Genomic DNA, 26,510 nt, shown 5'->3' with positions numbered 1-26,510 from the left:
TAATGGTCATTCTTCTATAAGAATGCTGTCTTGCTTTGCTCAAACTTTTGATATCATGAACAAATTTATGCAGACATTAAGAATTTTAGAAAACCTAAAAATCCATGCGAAACATGCTTATGTTTGCAAGCATTTCTAATATTTTTCATTACATAATAAACCTTTTTATGAAGCTTACGTTCAGCCCTGATTTTATTATTCAATTAAAGAGTTAATGTTTATGCTTTTGCATAAGATGTTCTATAAGATATTAATAATCAAATACTTTTAACATCATTTCATTAGACTACCTCCTTGTGACTGCACAGCTTATTATCGGATGATTTAGTATCAAAACTTTAAGATTTCTGCAATCAAATAAATAAAATAATAAAATAAAAATGGAATATGATTTCTTCATTACATTCTAAACCTTCTTAAAAAATTATATTCCGTATCTGTTTCATAATTCAATTAACCATTTGACGGTAATGATTCTATAGGATTTTCAAAATAGTAGTAGTCAAATGCTTTTAATATAATTTTATTTTACAATCTCGTTATGAATGCACAACATTTCATCAGATGGTTTAGAATAAAAAAAAAGCAAAGAAATCTAAAAAAAAAAGTAAGAAAATTAAAAGGAATGAACATTTTACCATCTGGTTTTACACAGTCTTTAACAATGAAGTCATCTGAAATGGTTTTGATAATTTTAGTCTCTCCTTTGCTATTATCGACTTTAATAATAAGTGTTAAGACTTTGAAAATGGCATTTCACTTGGCTTTGGAAATGGAAATGGTCAAAAAGTTCTGAGATTAATACGTAAATGGCTCTATAAAAAATAAAAAAAATACATGCAGTAAAATAGTACAGATTTTCAAATAATACCTATCAAACTTTCTTGATATTTTGACAATTATTTATCGATATATAAAAGTTGAATTAAAAAGTTTCGAGTCCAAATAATAAATAATGGAAGAACTGTATATAAAATCAAACTTTGTGAGCTGTTTGAAAAGATTTTTTTACAGTAAAATATACTATTTAAGCTCAAAAATGACATGATAAAGAGTGATCATTACACAATACCCTCTATCGATTTTCATCTGCAAATTTTTTAAATTTATTCCTTGTTTTTTTCCTCCAGAAGGGACAAGTAGCATGTGCAAGACATTCATGCGTTCAATGTCTTCATCCTACATTATTTGATTCAAAATGTTGTCCAATCTGTGATGGATGCTCTTTTGAAGGAAGAAATTATTCTAACCAAGAAATATTTATATCTTCTAGTAATCCTTGTGACGAGTGCATATGCAAAGTAAGATTTGATTTTTTTATAATTTTCAAAATTTTATCATAGATCTTGTTATTCTTCAATCACCTTAGTTGTGTATTGAATTTTCAATCGTATTTCTGACTAATGAATTTGCAATCGTATTTTTGTGTATTAAATTAGTTGTGCGTTAAATTTGTAATCGTATTTTTGTGTATTAAATTAGTTGTGCGTTAAATTTGCAATCGTATTTTTGACTGCTGAATTTGCAATCGTATTTTGTGTATTAAATTTGTAATCGTATTTTTGACTGGTGAATTTGCTGTCGTATTTTTGTGTATTAAATTAGTTGTGTTTTAAATTTGCAATTGTATTTTTGACTGTTGAATTTGCAATCGCATTTCTTGTAACTAATTTAATTTTGACAATTTTTGAAGAATGGAACAGTTACCTGCCACTCTCTGCAATGCAGCCAACCTATTTGCAGTAATCCTATTTTAATGCCAAATACATGTTGTCCTATATGTCCAGGTAAGTACAACTTATAAATAATTAACAAAGATTTCATGCTTACAATGAGTCCATTTTTAAAATTAATATTGAAGTTGATTTGGTATCAGTTTGAAATAATGGCTTCACTGATTAAATGATCATTGTTGTAGTTTCAAGCATATTTTTTATTAGGTTATGGTAAAGAAAACCATAATTCATTTAAATTGCATTTTATGAATGTGTTGTTTTAATAGGAAGGGATAGTACATGGAAAAATTATAGGTTTTTCCAAATAACTGATACAATAGTAAAATAGTACTTTGTTGAATTCATCTGAGTATTGGAGATTTAATGCCTACATTTGGACATCATTTCACTATAACAACGCCAGTAAAAGATTATGTCCAAATAACAACTCAATCTTTCAGTATAACAACGCTATACAACGAGTCACTTAGCAGACAATACAAATGTTTCAACATCCGCTGTATTTTCTAGCCCTTTCCCCGTCAAAATTTTAGATTTCTTAATAGAAAAGCCAAGCCGTTTCTGTTAAGCAGGATTTCAAAAATTTATAGAAATTGTTGGAATATATTAAAGCAAAAATCAACGAAGTGCGGAAATGGACATAACATGGACTTCGGTTTTCTAAACAAGAATCTTCCTTATAGTGTCTAAATATCAAAAAACCGTAACCATTTAGTGTTTAGACACTGAGGAAGGTTCTTGTTTAGAAAACCCGAAACTATAGTATGTCCATTCATGTACTTTATTTGCATTTTATTCACGTTTTTCTCTTCTTTTTTTTTTTGTCTATGTTGCTCAAAGTATACCTATCCTTCTTTTTAGATGTTAGGGTATAAATACAAAAAATTTGGGGATGTATGTTATTCATTGGTAATTACTAAAACATTTTTATATCAGTTACAACTGTCAATGGGGATTTATTTTACTTATGTGTCTTATAATAAATATTTTTATATCAGCTGTAACAGTCAATGGAGATTATTTTACTCATGTGTTTAATATTGAATATTTTTATATCAGCTATAACTATCAATGGGGATTTATTTTACTCATGTGTCTAATATTAAATATTTTTATATCAGCTATAACTATCAATGGGGATTTATTTTACTCATGTGTCTAATATTAAAGTTTTTTATATCAGTGATAACAATCAATGGGGATTTTTTTACTATTTGATTTAAGTTTTGAAGTAAATTAAACAGTATTTATATTATAAAGAAGGAAAACCATGAAAATCTTTACCTGTTCTTTAACTGTAACATAAAAAATTATCTTAACTAAAAAATCTAAAATGTTAATCTCAAAAAAAGCTTCTTTAACTGTGACTGTATCAGATAACCATTACCTTAACTGAAAAATCACAATAATAATATTTAATAATAAAATATCGAATATTTCTTCGAAAAAGTTGTTGATTTTCATTACTATTTTCAGGGTGCATTATTTCAGGAATTCATTTCGAACAAAACAAAGAATTCACTCACCCTGATGATGTTTGCGAAAAGTGTATCTGCCAGGTAAATACCATATTTAGTCACTCTTTATTACTATAAAATGAATTGGTCACAATTTTTTAAGTAGTTTGTTTAGTAGTTTATCTACAATTTAGTCGAAAAAAAGATCACATGATGAAGTTCTACACTGAACAGGTGCAAAATCAAAAATTCTGCCTTTGGCAGTGTCTCCTCAGATGAAATGCTGTCCTGCAAGCAAACATATCTGAAAATTTTTATAATTTTTGTCTTCCGCTAGAATTATTTTTCTGACTTTATACATTATTCCACTATCACTAAAAATTTGATTTTGTCATTTAAAACAATGATATTTAAGAGAATGTGAAATTTATGTAAACTTACAATTCACTTTATCATTACAAAATAAGATAATTTTTATCATTTAATAATTAATATTTTTTATCATTTCAATAAAACAGTTACAAATCATTTTATAGGGACAAAATAAAATAATAAAAAAGCAGTAATAATAAAAAAAAATCATTTTTTGCATGAAGTCTTCTTTGTTACTGCAAATCAATTCAAGCAGTTTCTTCTTATATAATGAAATGATGTTAATATAATGAATAATGATAATGAATAATGATAATGAAAATGAATAATGATAATGAATAATGATAATGATAATGAGTAATGAATAATGATAATGAATAATGATAATGAATAATGATAATGAATAATGATAATGAATAATGATAATGAATAATGATAATGAATAATGATAATGAATAATGATAATGAATAATGATAATGAATAATGATAATGAATAATGATAATGAATAATGATAATGATAATGAATATTGATAATGAATAATAAATATATAATGAAATGATGTTTAAATTAAAATTAAAGAGCTGTAACCTTTGAACCACATAGGACTATATAATCTAGATTGCGTTTGTCCTGTAAATTTTGATGTTCATAAGTCTCAATCCACCAAAAAAAGTATGTTACTTTTCATAAAATACATTTTAGGGCTTGACTTTGTAACTTTAAATGTAGCGTGCACAAATTGTTTAGAGCATTTAAGTAAAATCTCCTAAAACCAAAGATATTATCTTAGTAAACTATCGTTTATTTTGTTTTATAACCAGTGTTAAACAACAGACCCATTTTAGGGTTCAGTTTAACCCCGCTTAGTAATTATGAACCCTACATTAATGACAAGGAAGCTTCTAGGAGCCATGGTGACTCAGAGTATAAAGCGCTCGTTTCCCAATGAGGTGACCCGGGTTTGAATCCCAGACATGTGGGCAAACAAATACTGCTACAAGCTCATAATAACCACAGTACTAATCTAAAATAACCTCAGTGGTAGATGAATTGTGGGTTAGAATCCCCATTTCATCTAACTATCCGCGGGAGTTATCGTGGTATTCCTCTCCCAGTAACGCAAATGCGGGTTAATTCAATCGAAAAGCCTTCCACGAAGGCAAATTTCTTCCAATTACTTGATTCAGAACTTGCCTTGTCTTCTGGATTGAGTTCAAAATTACAAGCCTATGAAGTTGAACATTTATAGTCGTAAACTCAAAATTGAGTCGGCTGCTCAATGTCGATTACAAAATAAAATAAAAAGGATGCTCCCGGATCACGCATTGGAGCAAACGTCGTTATATGGAGAAAACAACCACGAAAACTTCTTCACTGTCGTCGACTTCATTGAGGATCTAACCCATAATCCGTCTACCACTGAAAATATTTTATACATCAGTTCTTCAGGCGGCGTAAGCCGGGAGCAGAATTTATATCGTGTAACCAACGCTGGGATTCGAACCTAAGTTACCTCATTGGGAGGGAGTTACCTCCTTTTAGTTACCTCCTTTTAAGGACTTCCTTTTCCTCCTTTTTGCACGATATGCTTAATTTTTACTCCACAAAAACACAGTCCACGTTCTGATACATAGTAGTATAATTATATTTAATAATTATAATTATATTTAATAATTACAATTATATTTAATAATTATAATTATATTTAATAATTACAATTATATTTAATAATTATAATTATATTTAATAATTATAATTAATTGCAATTACAATTAATTACAATTAATTACAATTACAATTACAATTAATTACAATTGTAAATAACAATTTAATTTGTTTAATTGTTCCAATAACAATTTAATCCTTGTAGAATAATAAAAGAATAATTTAATAGATTGATATTCCTAGAAAGGTTGCGTCATTTTTTGTTTGTAGAATAATTACTCCATTATGCATTCATCGAATAAATTTTTGACTATTAATTGTGTAATATATTAGCATTTAATTTGTTAGGTAGGAGAAGTTGCTTGTTGGCGTCTTTTTTTGTTTGTAGAATAATTATTATGCATTCAACGAATAACTTTTTGACTATTAATTGTGTAATATATTAACATTTAATTTGTTAGGTAGGAGAAGTTGCTTGCTGGCGTCATTTTTTGTTTGAACAATAATTACTCCATTATGCATTCATCGAATAAATTTTTGACTATAAATTGTGTAATACATTAGCATTTAATCTGCTAGGTAGGAGAAGTTGCTTGTAAAAGGCAAATCTGTACAAGAAATTGCACTCATCCAGTACCAGATCCTTGTTGCTCAATGTGTGATGATTGCATTTTTGAAAGCATCCACCGTTCCAATGGTGAAGTGTTTAGACCTGATGCTTGTAGAAAATGTGAATGCAAGGTAAGAAATTATAATTCCAAAAATAATTTTTTTTAACTCAATTTTTACAATAATTTTAAAACATGCAAATAATTAAGAAATTCCAGCTTGAAAGTTTTAAATAGGTTTCTTATGGCATCCTAAAGCCTCCCAATCAGTAGTTATTTTAATGTTCTATTTTAAGTAATGTACAAAATTACAATTTGTAATACAGGTGATTTATTATTAAGGATCTTGTCGTGTAAAAATTACCAATTTTTTACAGTTTTCTGAGAAAGTAACGAATTAGTTTTCTAAAAAGAAATTGTTTTGGTCCTGTTTTTTAAGAACACGCTTTAAAAAGATTTATTATATACAAACAATTTTGATATCAACCTACAATTTAGTTTTCTCAAAAACTACTTCAAAAATCTATTTTCAAAAACTTTTTTTGTGTTTTGCTTCTAATATTTTGATGCACATTTTAGTACTAGGTTTTTTCAAATTTTCTGCGGTTGATTTTCTAAGTTTAGAAACAATTTTTTAACAAAAATATTCTTAAATTTTAAATCCTAAAAGTCAAATTTACCAAAATTAAAAGAAATTTATTTATACGAATATTCACACAAAAATTTTTTTTAGTATCGGTTCAGTAATTTCAAAAAAGCAAACTGAGTTTTCAACGTTTTTAAAGTTGGCTACGATAGAATTTGATAAAATAAATAAGTTAAAAGCGTTTCTGCGTTCAAAAAAATTTTTGTAAACTATTTTTGTTTCTTTTTACATTTATAATCTGCGATATCCTTAGCATCAATCAAAACAATTTTAAATTAGTCTGAAAAGTTCAAAATAGTTTTTACTCTTCTTGAATTACAAAAAAAAACTAAATTTTTTTCTAATACAAATAGGTGACAAAAGTCATGGGATAGCAATATGTAAAAATGCAGATTGCGGTAGCATCGCGTACAAAATGTATATCACTGGCAATACTTTATTTGTGTCAAGCTTTTATTTGTGTTCAAGCTATTCATCTGAGAATGTTTCTGATATAATTATAACCACAGGAGGAGAATTAACAGACTTTGAACGTGGAATGGTAGTTGGAGCTAGACGCATGGGACAGTCCATTTCAGAAATTGTGAGGGAATTCAACACTACTAGATCTACAGTATGATGTTGCTCACATCACATTTTAGACAACCGTTTCCGTTTCACAAACTTAACTGAGTTTTATAAGTTTCCGTTTTTTTCCCGCGATGGCATTATCACCTTTTTATTTTGATGATTTTCTTTGTTCTAACTGTAACCGAACCTAGCATACCTCCGATCCACGTGACAGTTGCAGTTCACTCCTTTGATTTGATTTCTTAAAAGAAGTTTAGTCCTTCTTTGTAGTCCCGCAGTGGACTGATTGTAAAGACATGGCACCCAGTAGGACACCGAAGTAAAGCATCACTGGATGCGTTCAGTAAGCAGGCTGGTGATCACTTTGATCAGCCTACGTAGGGACCGAAGGTTCGCGGTTTCGGTCCTCGTTAAACTGTTCTACCGCAAAGTGCTCGACTTCGCGCAGGTCATCGGGTTACCAAAGCAGCGGAGCCCTCCCCTCTGCAGAGGATCAAGATTGCGATGGCACGTCTTCGGATCATCATAAGGGATGTTTCCCCGATCGTCGCCAATAGCCCATTGTGTAGCTCTAGTGTGACGTAAATAAAGTTCTAACCTACCCACCTTCCTTGTAATTTTTTCTCTCATTTTTTTTGTTAGTGCTTCTCTCCGTTGTGTGTCTGGGATTTATGCTCTTTTTACAAAGATTTTATTTGCTTATCTCTTTTTTTAATTTTATATCCGTTGCTGAACAGCCAACCCAATTTTGGGTTTACGGCTACTAATGTTCAACTCAGTCTTGTAATTTTGAAAAAATCCAGAAGACAAGGAAACTCCTGGATCAGTACCCCCAGAGGTACTGATTTGTTATGGAAACATGGAGGACTTTGAGTCTCGACAGATTTAACGTTCATCAGTCACCATTTACTGCACGGAGAGTATTCGGCCGGCGGGGAACGAACCCACGAACTCTTGGACATGGGCCCAGTGACCTACCAACCAGGAAATCCGGGCCTCTTTTTAAAAAGATTAAATATAATTTAAATATGCAACTACTTTTTTTTAACTTATTGTTGACTTCAGTAACTTAAAATTAATTTGGATCCCACACATACAGCACATGGAGAAGGGACGCGAGATCCATGTTGGCGTCTCCACACGTTGGCTCACTCTGCACCTGAATGGCGATCTCAGTAGATTTTAAAATAAAACAAAGATGTAAGCAATTGATCGATTATATAGAGGATCTGCAAGTTAATTTAACAACCACCAACCTCCTGACTGAGAAATACTGGCATCCTAGGAATCTCTAAATCTGAAGATCTTTTCCTGAATAAATAAAAGTTAGACTTAGTCAAGACTGTAATGATTCTTTCACAGGAGCAGTTTCACTTTGGTCACAGACCGAAAAGAGCAATTCTGGGATGAACTTTAACCGTCAACCCTGATGGATCACTGGTAATTTTTTATCTTAACAAGTTTGCTGCACATTTTTTTTATTCAGTTTAACTCTTTTACTGACAATATATTAAATTATTAATAATTTACGATCTCAAAAATATGTAAAGTTCCTAATTATCATAATTTAGGTAGTATTGATTATTATCTTGTTTAATATATATATATCGAGTAATGTTGTTGTTTTCGTATTCCTGTTATGGCAGAGGGGTGCGATTGTTCTTGTTTCCCAGTGGCGCCATCTATGGCCAAGAATTCGACTTCTGCCTTACTCATTTATAGGGCGGACCCATTCATACATCTATTCATTCATCCACAGATCGTAATTTGGACCTGAATCAGAGAATGATCAATCTCCAATTCAGTACCCCCAGAGATATTGATTTGTTATGTTAGCATAAAGGACTTTGCGACTCGACAGATTTAGCGTGCATCAGTCGGCCAATGGGGTTCAAACCCACGAGCTCTCGGACATGTCCCAGCGCCCTACCGACCAGGTTATCCCGGCCTTGTATTGAGTAATAACCACATAATATACAGTGTCAAGAGTGTGCTGAAAATACCAAATTTCTGACCTAACCTCACAAAATGAACAACTTAGTGACCTACCGCCTGCTCTTAATGATCAAGACTGCCGACGTGTGCGTAAAATTGTCAGTGTTTACGACCATTAATATTGCGTAAAATAACCTGAGGCATTAATGCGGGATGAGCAATGGACGAGCCCGTTAGGGCAGTGACTAAAAATTTGGCTGTAATGGAATATGACAGCAGAAGACAGACTTGAGTGCCTTGGCTAATAGCACGACATCACGTCCAGTGCCTCTCCAGATCTCGTAACCATATTGGTTAGACCCTAGACGACTGGACATCACGTCCAGTGCCTCTCCAGGTCTCGTAACCATATTGGTTAGACCCTAGACGACTGGAAAATTGTAACTTGGTCAGATGAGATACGATTTCAGCTGGTCAGAGCTGATGGGAGAGTTTCATCGTGGTGCAGACCCCACAAAGCCCTGAACCCAAGTTGTCAACAAGGCACTGTGCGCTCTGGTGGTGGCTCCATGATGGTGTGGGCTGCTCTTTCATGACATGGACTGGGTCCTATGGTTCAATCACAGCGATCATTGACTAAAAATGGTCATGTTCAGCTACTTGGAGACCACTTGGAGCTAATCATGGACTTTAAGTCCCCAAACAATGATGAAATTTTTATGGGAAGATAATGCGCCATGTCCCTGACCTCAATTGTTCACTATTGATTTGAAGAACATTCTAGACTATTCTAGCGAATTATTTGACGATATAAATCGTAGGACAAGAATCCCATCGAACTATTAGGAGACATAATTGAGAGATCAGTTCGTGTACAAAATCCTGCACCAGCAACACTTACGCAATTACTGACATCTATTGAAGCTATACCGCTGAATATTTTTGCCAGAAACTTGAAACTTTGTTGAGATTATGCCACGTCAAGTTACTGCACTTCATAGTGTTAAAGTAGGTTCGGTATGATATTAAGAGGTATTCCATGACTTTCGTCAACTCGGTGTACTTTTGACATCTTATCATTAAAAATAGTCTTAATCAGCTAAATCTTTTATTTGTTTACTTTTTTGAAGGATTCAAAGGATTGTATTTTTGAAAATTGACTCCGTTGTCCCTCTGTCACCCTCTCTCTCTCTCAACAACAAAAAAAATAAAGTTAACCCTTTTAACATAGTTAGGCTAAAAACTTATTACTACCTTTGTAAAGATATTTTATTATGGTATTCTAACAGAAAGATAACTACTGGTTTCTAATTTTTTCACACATAGGACGGTAATGTTCACTGTTCATCAGAAATTTGCCCAGAACTCAATTGTAAACTGAGAGTCAGAAATCCAGGGCAGTGCTGTGAAACATGCAGAGGTAAACTGAAAATATTTTACTATACTTTTATTGGTCGTTAGTTATATTATGAATAAAATGTATTTTTTATATTTGTCATTTTTGGTTGATTCAAGTATAAAATTTTATAGGTTGCGTATACGAAGGTAATGAATATGAAAGCGATGCAATGTGGATTTCTACAAGTAATCCATGCTTATCCTGTATGTGCAAAGGAGGAACAGTTTCCTGTACAAATATTGTGTGTCCTGTAGAATGTGTTGAGCCGATACCCGTTCCAGGTCTTTGCTGTCCCAGATGCCCTGGTAAACAAATTTATAAACATGCTCATAACTTACACGAAAAGTGTTAAAAAAGTTATAAATATCTATAATGTGCCATATTTAATTTATAAATATCTTAATACTATGCCGACAGAGTGAACTGCGCATGTGTATAAACTAACCACCGTGAAATTTTTAACAGCTGCAACTGCTGCCAAACGGGGAGGTCTCCTCGATCGTCGGCAAAGTGGGAACATATCTTTCTCACAAATTATTTCCGCTCTTCTTTAAAATCAACAATAAATATTTTATTTATAATTTTCAATCTTAAGGAGACATTCTATTTTTTTTCTGATAGTCGTTTCGTAGGCTTCCGTCATATATTTTGCCCTCATTATATCTATTATATGACTGTCTACCAGATATTTGTACGTCAATCATTATGGATCAATAAATTAAGTTAAAAACATCTACTATTCATCCATGTTTAAAATACGACGTCTAGACGTCTTATGGACAAATAGTGTTGTATAGGAAGTACTTTCAAATACAGTTTTTTGGACTATTTGGAGTAATTTATCATGACTAAAGCGCTAAAATAAATTTAAAACCTTCTCTTTCCTCCATTCCAATACAACATAAGAATAAGTTTGCTGGAAATTACTTAACTTATATTGAAAAGATGAAAAAGTATTTTTCATGTATGAAAAAATACCAAAAAATGAGGCATAATTTATAAAATGATGAAAATTAATATTGAAAAAATAAGGTGACACAAAAATATCAATTATAAAATATAATTTTCAATTTCAAAATAAATAGAGATATTGTTCTAAAATATCAATCATGTCAACTGAAAAAAAAAATTTCTCGAATTAAAGATGTTTGCCAGCTTCTCTAAATACATCCTGCTTCTCTACTTATGCTTTTTATGATATCTTTTAGCAATTATATATGAGTCTAGCTCAACCGAAACGCAACGCATGTTGGGCTGACACGGGAGCACACACAGACACATATGAGCGGCGCTTAAATCTCTTAAATAATCTATTATCTATCAATCTTTAGAGATTTAAGGCTACTCATCTCTATTATTTGTATAACCTTCCTTATTACTATATTTTTATTTAATTTTTCAATAAACTTTTATCCCTATACAAGAGTCAGAATATCCTTTTTTGGATTAGGTTATTACTACCATTATCTCTCCTATCATATATACCAGGGCTAATGATCTTGAACTGATAAGAGGGGAGTTAATCTAAGGTAGGTGTGAGAGAAACTTACTTACGGGGTTAGATGCAGGTGCGAGCAGCCAAGGAAAGATAGAGCCGTACCCGATCAATTAACATATATAGTACATATATTGAATTGCTTTTTCCACTAGAAAAAAAATTAATACCAATGAATCGTTTATTGTTACCCCTTTGCACTCTCAGCTGTTAAAAAAAATGGACGCAACCACCAACATTTTGAAAGATTTTTTTTTACAAATTTACCTTAGAATACCCGGAGATCACTAAATGAAGTGGTAACTAAACATTAAGGTGAAAAAAATCTCACATTTAGAGTGGTGGGTAATTTATTGGTGACAGTCAACGCCTCCTGTAACTGAAAGCCTCCACACGGTTTTTTGCAGGTAGTCCGATCAGACCACTATGAAGGTAAACCAATTAGTGAAAGAACCATTTAATATGAAATCTATTAAAAATTAGAAAGTGGTAGCAAATATATGTCTAGAAATTTTTTTAATTTATGAATATAATTGGTTTGTTTTATTTACTTGTCAACCACTGCAGATTCCATTTTCAAATATATATGATAAATTTCTCTCAAGTCCTTTTAAAATAGAATTTGGATTTATGCGCACAAGTGATTCGCTTTTTAAATAATCTGCGCAGACTACTTATAGGAAACCGTGTGGAGCATACCTGCCAACTTTTAATCCCTTCCATTATCATTTTTCCCAGTGGTATTAAAATGGAATTAAAACTTCAATTTTAAGCAAACAAATACGTTGTATTTGAGAAAACTTAAGTTGACAACCATGATAGTAATGCATATTAATATATGTGCTTACTTTTTGTAAGAATAGTGGTGATCAAAATCATTTAATAATTAAGTTTATAAAAGAAAAAATAGTATCTAATTACTACCACTTTAAATATAAAAATAGAATCTTCCGGAAAATCCGGAAGAGTTGGCAGGTATGGTGGAGGCTTTCTGATGTAGGAGGTGATGTGACAGTGGTGACTGACAGTCACCTCTCGACTGTAAAGGGTTAAGAATAGATTTGCTCCACCCAAAAATCATCAATTATTGAAATATTTCCAATATCAGTTTTTTCTCTTTTCTTTCTTGCTTTCAGGCCTAGTATAAATTGTTTATTGTAAAACACGCATTACCCAGTATTGTCTTTGGACCATCATGAACCGGTTAACGCCCAGCGTTATATATTTAGGACAGTTCCTTTTTTCAAAAACGTTCATTGTGGTGGGAAACTTTTTTCAGCATTTTCATTTATCTGGGTGAATTAAGATATTCTCAGATACTACAATGATTTAGTTATTTCTGAGTAGATCTAGAATAAGGAGCAAGTACTTTTTGATATGCCCCCAGCAGTGCAGTGAAGTTCCTAAGGATCATCTCATTACTCATCTCCCAGCCCTAAAGACGTAGATAAGGAGCCTCACCATCAAGCCTGCTACATGTTTTATGATGCCTTTCATTATTTTATCGCATTTCAGGTTCTTTTCCGAACCACCAATACAACTTTCCTATGTATGTCCCGTTGGGATATTTCATGATGAATGGGATAAGGGCCATTTAGGCCTCAGATGCCCAGTTCTAAAACAACGAACGAACGAAGTACTTTTTGATATATCAAAGACTTTTTCAATGCCCTAACAGTAGAAAAACAATTAATTTCGATATTATATTATACCGTTTTTTCCATAAAACCACTTTTTGTATCATTTAAATATATAAGTTCGGGACAAAACGGGTTAAAGACAAATCAAAGACCTTTGCCAATAGTGTATCTCCCCTCTTGCAACATTAACAACTAAACCAATCTTTATATATCTTTTCCAGGCTGTGAAAGAGATGGGGTCAAGTATAAATCTGGCGAACGTTTCATACCTCCATCCAAGCCATGTGATTCTTGCGTTTGTGATTCTGGAAATATATTCTGTCTGACACATGAATGTCCTATTCTAATAAACTGTCCAGAAGAGTCTATCAAACCTCCAAGCAATGGTGAATGCTGTCCTACTTGTGCAGCTTTTGGTTCTTCATGCACACGGGACCAAATTGGGCAACTTTTCTATCCATATCCTGATCCTTGCTTTTCTTGTCAATGCTCTGTAAGTAGGGTTCTTAAGTATTTTTCACATATTTTCTTTTACATACAAATGTTACAGTGTAGGAAAATCCTGCATTTTTACTAAGAATTATAAATTACTTTTCAAGAGCAACTAATGTTAAAATATCAAAATATTGTGATCTAAGGTTTTCGATTTCTAGAGAAATAAGGGGTCATTAAAAGGAAATGCAGAGATAAGTTTTGGAGATAGTATTTGTTGGAAGAAAATGATTTTCGACCATTCCTTTAAAGTTTGGTTTTTCTCTCCAACAGAAGCTAATACTTTGTGTAGCTTAATATAATATCTCATCAAACATTCAAACTGTTTTTAATTCAAATATTCCAAAATTGAATGTCAAATTTTAAAATTTTAAATTTTTTGTCGATTTTGTTTAAAGAGTCGTTAAAAAACAATCACTGTTAGTTGCTGGACAAAAGCAAACTTGGTGAATTTGAAGAGTTTAAAGCTCTTTATAGTTTAATCGGCATTTCTAAAAATTTAAGATTTTTAACCAATGCAAGCGGGATCATGCAAATTTAATAATTAAAAAACTTAAAATCAAAGAAGAGAGCATTGGGAAAAAAACTAGAGAAAAAGAATCTTATTAAAATACTTCACAGAAGATGCCTTAATCATAAAGAATGTTCCACGTATAGGAGGCTCCACAATTCTGGTGGCTTTAAATTAACCCTTTCGCGCCGACTGTCACAAATACGTGACAGCAAAAAACCGTATCAATCAGATTAAGAAGATAAAACTGGTAATCAAAGTATTTCTTTATCAGTTTATTTGTAGGCGGAGTTATAATTTTTTGATTTATTTAATTCACCATTACTTTGTTCAAAATAAAACTATTTAGTTATACTTTGAATTAACATTGATTATATATATGATTAAACTAACAATAATTAAAATAAAAGCAAAGTAAGTCTGTCAAATTAGTAACGACTACATTTAAGTTACCGTTTTTTATTTAATTGCATCTTGATTCTGATTTTGTACGAATGCTTTTCTGAATCACCCGTCCCCAAGGGGTTAAGAAAAGAATTGATCAAGGAAATTATATTAAATAGAGAAAAAAAATTCATCAAAATACTTTCCATAGAGGATGCCCATAAGGATACTCCACATCAAATAAGCTCCACGATCCTGGTGGCTCTAAATTAAAAAATAAAATTAATACGAATTATAAAGATATGTTTAAAATGAGTCATGTCATTGCAATGAATAATTAGAGTGGTTCCTAGAAACAGGCTCAAGGGAGTGTTAATTGGTTGAACAAAAAAAAAAGTGTTAAATGAAACTTTATTGAAAATTGAAGGATTAAATATCTAAAGAACTCGAAAATTAAGTAGATAAATTTCTAAAAATTTCGTTACAGGTAGAAAACAATCTCGTTATCAGGAAAAATATTTCGGGTGTTATTTAATGCATTTAAATAAAAATTTAGTTATCGGAAAGAATTAGCTACAAGGAAACTTTTTGAAGAGAGATTAAAAGTGTTTAAATAGTTAATAATTTATCAAGTAAATTATGCACTAATGCAAATTCTATTTATAATAATATTATTGCAATGTGCTAAAATTTTTTAGAAGATTTGAATATAATGAATGAACTATTGATTTTATTGGATTTATTGCAGAATTCATAGAATTTTCAGTATAGAGGCAGCGGATTTAGCAATATTTTATATTCTTGTGTTATGAATCATTGATTTCATAGATACTTTGAAAAAATTGAAAATAATAAATGTTATGAGAAACCAATTTAAAAAATAAATTGTTGTGCTCTAATATTCTGCCAAATTGAAAACTCGCATACTTACCTCGCACCGGGGATGCCTTGATCATCAGGGAGGCTCCTCCGAGCACAGGTCTCTTATTGCACAGCAAGAGATCAACGCTCGCTTCTTCCACGAATTGTGGTTGTTTAGGGTGCATAATTTTTGGTAGTTGGGACTGCGTGCGCGCTGTCCCATTTGTATTTAAAAAAAAGGGCTTCTTAATTTCTCTCAGCGCGGAGGATAAAGGTTTTGAGTTTTGTCCTCAAATACGTATCGAAAAACCTTCGTATAACGAGGCGTGAAAACATTTTCCGTTAAAACTATATTCATTATTGTATCAATATCTTTTGTTAAGGTGCTTGAAGCAATTGCAGAGATGCCAACTTGCTCCGCTTTGTAAAATAGTATTTTCTAATGGTAGCGAAATTTAAGTTACTTTTAGTTTAGTATTTTTCATTTTAAGTAATTTTTTTCACCACTGACTATAAAAAATTATAAGTATGATATAAAATGCAACGTTAAAGCATCAATCTACTGGTTATTTTATTAAAAAGTAGGTGTAATTATCCTTCTTTAACGAATTTTACTATATAATAGACACCTCTTACAATAGAAAAGAATACATGTACTGAAATAAAAAATTTAATTTCTGAGCTCTAATATTCTGCTTCTTTAGTTTTTCGTATACGTCATCTTGTCCTCTGTACTTCTCTGATCAATGTTCTCTATTCTCATAATTCCACCCATTTCTTTTTGATGACACGTTTAAATTGATTAGCTGGAATGAATAATTCGAATCGCTCAGGTGGCATAACCGTTTATAAGACCGGTTATTATATGTTGTATTGTGAATTGTCAGTATGTGTAGTGTTTAGAGAGGGTTAATTGATTAACAAGAAATTTAAAGTTTTAAATCCAATTTTCTAAAAAATTACCGTATATATATAAATCAAAAAATACAATTTGAAACTAGGAAAATAAGTTTCCAAAAGGTTCGTTACATTTTGAAAACAACTTCATTATTTGAAAAAAAAATCTTTTGAATGTTATTTAACGAATTCAATCACAGTTTTCATTTTTAAATGGGATATGCTGTAAAGAAATTTGCATGTAGAGGGATTATACGTAATTAATTAGCTAATAATTTACAAGTCTAATTATGTATAAAAGAAAATTTATTTTTGTAATAATAGTTCTTTAATGTGTGAAAAAGATTTTTCAAGACTTTTAATATAGTGCAATATTGATTTTATTGGATGTTTGGCTGGATTCACATATTTTTTTAGTTAAAGGGTTGATGACTTTCAATATTTCACATTCTTGTGATATGAATGATTGCTTTAAACGATATTTCCAACAAAATTGAAAAATAACAGTAGTCATGATCTACCAATTGAAAAAATAAATTGTTGCTGTCTAATGTTCTGCGAATGTGAACTACTTGGCACCGTGGGATGTCTTGAGCACCAAGAAGGCTCCTCCAAGCACAGGTCTCTTATTGCACCGCAAGAGATCAATGCTCGCTACTTCCACTAATTGTGGTTGGTTAGGGTGCATAATTATCGGTAGTTGGGACTGCGCACGCGTTGTCCCATTTCCATGTTAAAAAAAGTTTTGAATTTTGTCCGTACATGCATTTCAAAAAACCTGTCCGTACTGCGGCATGACCTCATTTTTAGTTAAAACTATGCATGGGTGAAAGCCCTTATATAGCAAGACGGAAAAGAGAAAAACCTGGTACGTAAAACATTTCATTCCAGCATTTTTTTCGAAAAAAATGAAATATCTGTAACTATCAAGATTTCTTTTATAATTCTGGCATATATATAAAACTGCATCTTTTCCAAGATAAAGTAGATATTGTTGAAAAATTTAAAAAAAGAATAAGTAAACTCCTCCCCAAAACTAGCTATAACTGAAATGGTTTTACTACCAGCCTTTCCTCTTTTCCGTCTCGCTTTCACCCCTGAAACTATGTATATTTTTTTTATCAATATCTTTTGTTGTGTGGTGTTTGAAGTAATTGACACCTCTTACGATTGATAAACAGAATAATTGAACTGAAATAAAAATTTACAAATTACATTTTTGAGCACAAATAATCTACCACTTTAGTTTTCAGTATACATCATGTTTTCCTCTGCACTTTACTGAGCAATGTGTTTTATTTTCTGAAATTCTCCTGATTTCTTTTTGATGCCACGTATAAATTCAGTCGTTGGAATGAGTAAATTGAATCGTTCTTAGAACAGGTTTAACTGTAAACATGCCATAACAGTTTAAAAGATGAGTTATTGTATGTTGTATTGAATTTTAATCTAAAGTGTTGGCATATTTATTGTTTAGAGAGAGTTAATTTATTGATAAGAAATTAGGTTTTAAATGCAATTTTCTGGAAAGTTGACGCATATGAAAAGAATAAAAATTTAAATTATCTAAATAACTTTCCAAAAGATTTGTTACAGTTTGAAAACATTTTCGTTTTGTGAAAAAACCTTTTGTAAGTTATTTAACGTATTCAATTAAAGATTTCGTTTTTAAAAGGGATATGCTGCAAAGAAACTTGTTCGTATAGGGATTATACGTAATTAATTTGTTAATAATTTATAAGTCAAATTATGTGAGAAACAAAAAAAAACAATTTTATTTTTGTAATAATAGTTTTCTAATGTGCAAAAAAGATTTTTCAAGATTTGAATATAGTGTAATATTGATTTTATTGGATGTATCGCAGGATCCACAGAATTGTTAGTAAAGAGGCAGCTGACCTATCTTTTTTTTCTTTCTTTTTTTCTGCATTCTTGTTATATGAATGATTGCTTTCATTGATATTCCCAACAAAAATTTTAAAGTAATAGTTGTTATGATCTACCAATTTGATATTTCCCACAAAACTCTTAAAATAATAGTGCAAAAAAGATTTTTCAAGGCTTTGAATATAATGTAATATTGATTTTATTGGATGTATGGCATTATTCACAGAATTTTTAGTAAAAAGGCTGTTGGCTTATGAATATTTAACATTCTTGTGATATGAATGATTGCTTTCAACGATATTTTCAACAAAAATTGAAAAATAATAGTTGTCATGATCTACCAATTTTAAAAATAAATTGTTGATGTCTAATGTTCTGCGAATTCGGTTTTTCGCATACTTACTTGGCACCGGGGATGCCTTGATCATTAAGAAGGCTCCTCCGAGTACAGGTCTCTTATTGCACCGCAAGAGATCGATGCTCGCTACTTCCACTAATTGTGGTTGACTAGGGTGCATAATTTTTGGTAGTTGGGACTGCGTACGCGCTGTCCCGTTTGTTTGTAAAAGAAGGGTTTCCTAATTTATCAAGCACGGAGAAGAAAGGTTTTTGAATTTTGTCCTTAAATTCATTTCGAAAAATCTTCGTATACCGCCGTTTGATCACATTTTTAGTTAGAACCATGTTCGTTATTTTATGAATATCTATTGTTATAGTGTTTGAAATAATTACTTTCATTGACACTCTTACAATTAGTGAAAAGAATAATTGTACTGAAATGAAAATTAAATTTTTGAACTCTGATATTCTGCCTCTTTAGTTTTTCGTATACGTCATCTTGTCCTCTGTACTTCGCTGAGCAATGTACTTTATTCTCCTAAATTCCACCCATTTCTTTTTGATGACACGTTTAAATTGATTAGCTGGAATGAATAATTCGAATCGCTCCTGGAACAGGTGATACTATAAACATGCCATAACCGTTTATAAGATCGGTTATTGTATTGTGAGAGGGTTAATTGATTAACTAGAAATTTAAAGTTTTAATTCCAATTTTCTAAAAAATTAACGTATAAATCAAAAAATAAAATTTAAAACTTGGAAAATAAGTTTCCAAAAGGTTCGTTACATTTTGAAAACAACTTCATTATTTGAAAAAAAATCTTTTGAATGTTATTTAACGAATTCAATTACAGTTTTCATTTTCAAATGGGATATGCTGCAAGGAAATTTGCTTGTAGAGGAATTATACGTAATTAATTAGCTAATAATTTACAAGTCTAATTATGTACAAAAGAAAATTTATTTTCGTAATACTAGTTCTCTAATGTGCAAAAGAGATTTTTCACGACTTTGAATATAATGTAATACTGATTTTATTGGATGTATGCAGAGATGCCAACTTGCTCCGGACAGCAAATATATATTTTAAAGTGGTAGTTTATCAATTGTGATTCTTGGTTTAATAAATTCAATTTAGTAGATTTTTTTCCACCACTATTTCTAAATAATTCGTAGGCTTATATAATTCACCACTATATAGTGCTTAAGTCATGGTATACCTTTTAAAAAGCAAGCAAAAATAGTCAAATATTTGCAAAATTTACTTTGTAGTTATTTACCGTTTTTTCAATTATTTTGGCGTGTCCGGAGCAGTTGGCATGTCTGTGTATGGCAGGATTCACAGAGTTTTTAGTAAAAGGGCTGTTGGCTTATGAATATTTAACATTCTTGTGATATGAATGATTGCTTTCAACGATATTTCCAACAAAAATTGAAAAATAATAGTTGTCAGGATCTACCAATTTAAAAAATTAATTGCTGATGTCTAATGTTCTGCGAATTCAGTTTTTCGCATACTTATTAGGCACCGGGGATGCCTTGATCATTAAGAAGGCTCCTCCGGGTACAGGTCTCTTATTGCACCGCAAATTGTGGTTGGTTAGGGTGCATAATTTTTGGTAGTTGGGACTGCGTACGCGTTGTCCCGTTTGTATGTAAAAGAAAGGTTTTTGAATTTTGTCCATAAATTCATTTCGAAAAATCTTCGTATACCGCGGTTTCATCACATTTTTAGTTAGAACCATGTTCGTTATTTTATGAATATCTATTGTTATAGTGTTTGAAATAATTACTTTCATTGACACTCTTACAATTAGTGAAAAGAATAATTGTACTTAATACTGTATAAATAATTGTACTTAAATGAAAATTAAATTTTTGAACTCTGATATTCTGCCTCTTTAGTTTTTCGTATACGTCGTCTTGTCCTCTGTACTTCGCTGAGCAATGTACTCTATTCTCCTAAATTCTACCCATTTCTTTTTGATGTCACGTTTAAATTGATTAGCAGGAATGAATAATTCGAATCGTTCCTAGAACAGGTTAAACTGTAAACATGCCATAATCGGTTATTGTATGTTGTATTGTAAAGTGTTGGTATGTGTAGTTTTTAGAGAGAGTTAATTGATTAACTAGAAATTCAAAGTTTTAAATGCAATTTTCTAAAAAATTAACGTATATAAAATTTAAAAAATAGAATTTAAAACCAGGAAGATAAGGTTCGTTACAGTTTGAAAACAACTTCTTATTTGAAAAAAACCTTTTGAATGTTATTTAACGTATTCAATTATAGTTTTCGTTTTTAAAAGGGATATGCTGCAAAGAAACTTGCTTTTACAATGATTATACGTAATTAATTAGTTAATAATTTACAAATCAAATTATGTACAAAAGCAATTTTATTTTTGTAATAATAGTTCTTTAATGTGTGAAAAAGATTTTTCAAGACTTTTAATATAGTGCAATATTGATTTTATTGGATGTTTGGCTGGATTCACATATTTTTTTAGTTAAAGGGTTGATGACTTTCAATATTTCACATTCTTGTGATATGAATGATTGCTTTAAACGATATTTCCAACAAAATTGAAAAATAACAGTAGTCATGATCTACCAATTGAAAAAATAAATTGTTGCTGTCTAATGTTCTGCGAATGTGAACTACTTGGCACCGTGGGATGTCTTGAGCACCAAGAAGGCTCCTCCAAGCACAGGTCTCTTATTGCACCGCAAGAGATCAATGCTCGCTACTTCCACTAATTGTGGTTGGTTAGGGTGCATAATTATCGGTAGTTGGGACTGCGCACGCGTTGTCCCATTTCCATGTTAAAAAAAGTTTTGAATTTTGTCCGTACATGCATTTCAAAAAACCTGTCCGTACTGCGGCATGACCTCATTTTTAGTTAAAACTATGCATGGGTGAAAGCCCTTATATAGCAAGACGGAAAAGAGAAAAACCTGGTACGTAAAACATTTCATTCCAGCATTTTTTTCGAAAAAAATGAAATATCTGTAACTATCAAAATTTCTTTTATAATTCTGGCATATATATAAAACTGCATCTTTTCCAAGATAAAGTAGATATTGTTGAAAAATTTAAAAAAAGAATAAGTAAACTCCTCCCCAAAACTAGCTATAACTGAAATGGTTTTACTACCAGCCTTTCCTCTTTTCCGTCTCGCTTTCACCCCTGAAACTATGTATATTTTTTTTATCAATATCTTTTGTTGTGTGGTGTTTGAAGTAATTGACACCTCTTACGATTGATAAACAGAATAATTGAACTGAAATAAAAATTTACAAATTACATTTTTGAGCACAAATAATCTACCACTTTAGTTTTCAGTATACATCATGTTTTCCTCTGCACTTTACTGAGCAATGTGTTTTATTTTCTGAAATTCTCCTGATTTCTTTTTGATGCCACGTATAAATTCAGTCGTTGGAATGAGTAAATTGAATCGTTCTTAGAACAGGTTTAACTGTAAACATGCCATAACAGTTTAAAAGATGAGTTATTGTATGTTGTATTGAATTTTAATCTAAAGTGTTGGCATATTTATTGTTTAGAGAGAGTTAATTTATTGATAAGAAATTAGGTTTTAAATGCAATTTTCTGGAAAGTTGACGCATATGAAAAGAATAAAAATTTAAATTATCTAAATAACTTTCCAAAAGATTTGTTACAGTTTGAAAACATTTTCGTTTTGTGAAAAAACCTTTTGTAAGTTATTTAACGTATTCAATTAAAGATTTCGTTTTTAAAAGGGATATGCTGCAAAGAAACTTGTTCGTATAGGGATTATACGTAATTAATTTGTTAATAATTTATAAGTCAAATTATGTGAGAAACAAAAAAAAACAATTTTATTTTTGTAATAATAGTTTTCTAATGTGCAAAAAAGATTTTTCAAGATTTGAATATAGTGTAATATTGATTTTATTGGATGTATCGCAGGATCCACAGAATTGTTAGTAAAGAGGCAGCTGACCTATCTTTTTTTTTCTTTCTTTTTTTCTGCATTCTTGTTATATGAATGATTGCTTTCATTGATATTCCCAACAAAAATTTTAAAGTAATAGTTGTTATGATCTACCAATTTGATATTTCCCACAAAACTCTTAAAATAATAGTTTTTATGATCTACCAATTTAAAAAATAAATTGTTGTTCTCTAATATTCCACCAATATTGATTTTTGCATACTTACCTGGCACCGGGGATGCCTTGATCAACAAGGAGGCTCCACCGAGCACGGGTCTCTTATTGCACGGCAAGAGATCAACGCTTGCCACTTCCACGAATTGTGGTTGCTTGGGGTGTGTAATTTTTGGTAGTTGGGACAGCGTACGCGCTGTCCTATGTTATAGAACAAAAAGTTGTTTAATTTTTACGAGCATTTAGATGAAGGGTTTTGATATTTATCTTTACTTTAGAATAACGGGACGGAATTATTTTGTTTTTTATTTCAATTTCGTTTATTATCATTAAGGAGGCTCTTCTGAGTACGAGTATCTCATTACAGGACGAGAGGTAAGCGTTCGCCATTTTCATGAATTGCGGTTACTTGGGGTGCATAATTTTTGTCACTGCTTGCACGCCTCCCCATTTATATTTAAAAATGCCTTTTTTTTACATTCTAAAACTTTTCTGAAATGAAACTTTTTGAATTTTGCTTTTAATACCTTTGAAAATAATTATGCATAAATCTTTGCAACTCTTTGAGCTGAGAATTAAAGTCCGTTCTAGCGTAATCCTGCTAGAATGGGCCCCCGATGTCTTGAACATTCAGTTGTGATTGATATTTGTTAGTAGTTTTGTCCGAGCTCTTATTGCTAACTCTAAGTAAAATTATTTTAGATGCTTATAAAAAAAGCACCAAAGAAATTCTTCGTTCATTTATGGTGGACTCAAAAGTTCTTTTTCATAGGTATTTAAATAAATGTTGCAAAATTTTCAGTCTGCGTGATCAGTTTAAAAGTGAGCAATTATGACTCTCAATTAAATTCGGTCATGTTTAAGACGAATAATGATCTGGAATACAAGCAGTTCCTAAAACAAACTCAAAACAGAATTAACACGTTGAATGACACTCTAATTTTATATGACTAGCCCGTCTGGCCAAACGGTAAGTAACAACATAATAAATTTGCAAATATTAGATCTGAAAAAAGTGGTGAATTATATAAGCCTACGAATTGTTTAGAAGTAGTTTTGGATAAAAATATAACTAAATTGAATTTATTAAACCAAGAATCACAATTAATAAACTACCACTTGAAAATATTTATTCGCTGTCTGGAGCAAGTTGGCAGCTCTGTGTAAATAAATGAAACTATTTTTGTGCGTTCTATATTGCATTAATTTCTTCAAATCATTTTAGTAACGATAATAATATAAAAAAATTAAAAATTTACTCGAATTATGTGTTTCTAATAATTTTGGGTGCGCCGGTCACCGGTGACCCCGTGGAGCTACGAACAAACTCAGTGCCGGTCACCGGTGACCCCATGGCATTAAATTTGTTTAGGTCATAAAATTACCAACGATGTGCTTTTTTCCGGTGCTTTAATTCGGATGTTTTTTCAGGCTTTTCGTCCGGTGCTCTTTTTTCTGACCACCAAAACTTTAGTAGCTCAAGAAACCTTTAAAAAGAAAAGATATGCACAATTTATAAGACAGAAAGCATTAATATTTTGTAAGATAATTTCCAATTTAATATTACGTACCAAATTTTTAAACGACATATTTATTTATACGAATAACAAATACCATGCTTGTACACTGTGAATTCAGTAACTGAATTGAAATAAGAACTAACTTTTTTATGTATTGTATTATAATTACAAATGGAACTTAATAATTAATTTATATATTGTTTTAAATAATTTTTCTAGTTGCAACTTTATGGTTTGTGATGTCAAATATATTTTTCAGGAAAACTTTATGTGGATTTGTTCGAAAGAATTTTGTCCAGTTTTAAATTGCCCTCCTGCTGAGATACTAAAAACTGAGAAAGATTGCTGTCCTAAATGTAAAGGTTGGTTAAAACTCTTTACTATCTAAACTACATTGCTCAACTATTTTAATAATTAATAACAGTCTTGAGTTCAGTGATTTAAATAATCATTAGTAAGCATGATCTTAATCAATTATTACTTTTTTTCATTTAGTTTGTATTTCTGAAGGACATGAAGTCCATTTACATGGAGATTCATGGCATCAAAATGGCGATCTTTGTAACAGATGCTTTTGTGACGTAAGTACATTTCTTGATATAATCTTACAAACCTGTATTTTTATTATTTCAATATTTTATGAAATCAACCATAGTTTACTTACTTAATTTACAATTCGTTCTATAAATAGAATTAAGTGCCATTTACTGATAACATCATTTGTATTTGGCGATTCTTTAAAGAAGCTAACTAGAAGAAAAGGAATTGATTCTTGTTCACTGATTATTGGACGATATCAGCGATTATTTATTGGACAATTGATTATTATTGCACGACTCGGAACTGTGGTGGCTCAGGGGATAGAGCATTCGCCTTCCTTTTAGGTGAACCGGGTTCAAATCCCAGCAATGGCTGTTCGTTATGAATTCCGCCTCCGGCTTGCACCAACCACAGTGCTGACGTGAAAGATCCTCAGTGGTAGACGGATCACGAATTAGAATCACCTCTCCGTCAGGAGACCTGGAGTAGGTTTTCGTGGTTTTTCTCTCCATGTAGCGCAAATGCGGGCTAGTTCCATCAGAAAGTCCTTAACGAAGGCAATTTTCTCCCAATACTTGATCCAGGAGTTCCCTTGTCTTCTGGATTGAGTTCAAAGTTACAAGGCTACGGAGTTGAACATTAGTAGTCGTAAACCCGAAAATTGGGTCGGCTGTTAAACAACGGTTAAAAAATTATAAAATATAAAATCTTACACAACTGGAAAACTTCACAGAATCAATTTTAGAACAAATCAAAACTATCGTAAATTAATGACATAATATCGTTTTCCATTAACCTCTGCTTACAGTACATGGTGAAGCCTGGAATCCTGGTCCACTTGTCATACCAGTCGTAAGCAAAAGTTTGGAAAAAAAACCTGTTTAAAAACAGTCAATTCCACTAAGGTTCTATACTTATGGAACTCTAAAATATATAGCAAATGGCACTTGGAGAATACTAAAATACTATACTATAAGTATTGAAATAAATACTTATAGTATAGTATTAATGAACTAAATACTATAAGTATTGAACCATTGTCTATGTTTTTAAAAAATGTTATTTTAATCAGATTGCCTACTGATGGTACAACAAGTGAACCAAAATGATAGTCTTCACCATGGTAAGGGCTGTTTACAGTGATTAATAGAGAAAAAGATATTTTGTTAATTTACTTCAGTTTTGATATTCTCTAAAATGAAGCTTTCAAATGTCGTTTAATAATCTTCAAAGACGTCTTAAAGTCGTCCAATAATCTATCAACAACAGCAAATTCTTGTTCATCTATACAGTTTTGCTCTGCTAAAAGAAAAATTGTTTATATAGAGTTTGTATAGAAGTGTTTCCGTAATTTTTGTCTTGTATTAGCTAAAATTAGAGCTATATAAATGT

General features: G+C 31.2%; 1 protein-coding gene, 5 non-coding genes and 1 pseudogene across 6 annotated transcripts in view; all 7 read left to right on the top strand.

Annotated features, from left to right (window-relative positions):
* LOC107439018 (zonadhesin) overlaps positions 1 to 26,510 on the top strand; it is a 167,041-nt gene that overhangs the window by 117,026 nt on the left and 23,505 nt on the right. Inside the window, exons 47-55 of the mRNA XM_087155985.1 lie at positions 1,131 to 1,301; positions 1,694 to 1,787; positions 3,213 to 3,295; positions 5,813 to 5,974; positions 10,319 to 10,412; positions 10,523 to 10,696; positions 13,748 to 14,019; positions 24,838 to 24,940; positions 25,074 to 25,159. Coding sequence (XP_087012111.1) covers positions 1,131 to 1,301; positions 1,694 to 1,787; positions 3,213 to 3,295; positions 5,813 to 5,974; positions 10,319 to 10,412; positions 10,523 to 10,696; positions 13,748 to 14,019; positions 24,838 to 24,940; positions 25,074 to 25,159 — 1,239 coding nt within the window. The remainder of the gene's footprint in view (positions 1 to 1,130; positions 1,302 to 1,693; positions 1,788 to 3,212; positions 3,296 to 5,812; positions 5,975 to 10,318; positions 10,413 to 10,522; positions 10,697 to 13,747; positions 14,020 to 24,837; positions 24,941 to 25,073; positions 25,160 to 26,510) is intronic.
* Positions 15,837 to 15,997, top strand: LOC122269175 (U1 spliceosomal RNA). Its single transcript, XR_006225024.2, has one exon. It is a non-coding gene; the product is annotated as a U1 spliceosomal RNA (small nuclear RNA).
* Positions 17,236 to 17,397, top strand: LOC122269170 (U1 spliceosomal RNA). The gene has a single exon (XR_006225020.1). It is a non-coding gene; the product is annotated as a U1 spliceosomal RNA (small nuclear RNA).
* Positions 18,954 to 19,114, top strand: LOC122269173 (U1 spliceosomal RNA). Its single transcript, XR_006225022.1, has one exon. It is a non-coding gene; the product is annotated as a U1 spliceosomal RNA (small nuclear RNA).
* On the top strand, positions 20,415 to 20,549 carry LOC122269167 (U1 spliceosomal RNA; annotated as a pseudogene).
* LOC122269168 (U1 spliceosomal RNA) lies at positions 21,558 to 21,719 on the top strand. The gene has a single exon (XR_006225017.2). It is a non-coding gene; the product is annotated as a U1 spliceosomal RNA (small nuclear RNA).
* Positions 23,103 to 23,263, top strand: LOC147801013 (U1 spliceosomal RNA). Its single transcript, XR_015431028.1, has one exon. It is a non-coding gene; the product is annotated as a U1 spliceosomal RNA (small nuclear RNA).

This window comes from Parasteatoda tepidariorum, chromosome 12, assembly GCF_982258835.1.
Source record: "Parasteatoda tepidariorum strain Cologne lab strain chromosome 12, Ptep-v5.0, whole genome shotgun sequence".
Classification (NCBI taxonomy): domain Eukaryota; kingdom Metazoa; phylum Arthropoda; class Arachnida; order Araneae; family Theridiidae; genus Parasteatoda; species Parasteatoda tepidariorum.
The sequence above is the reverse complement of the archived record's forward strand: the minus strand, read 5'-3'. Positions and strand labels throughout refer to the sequence as shown.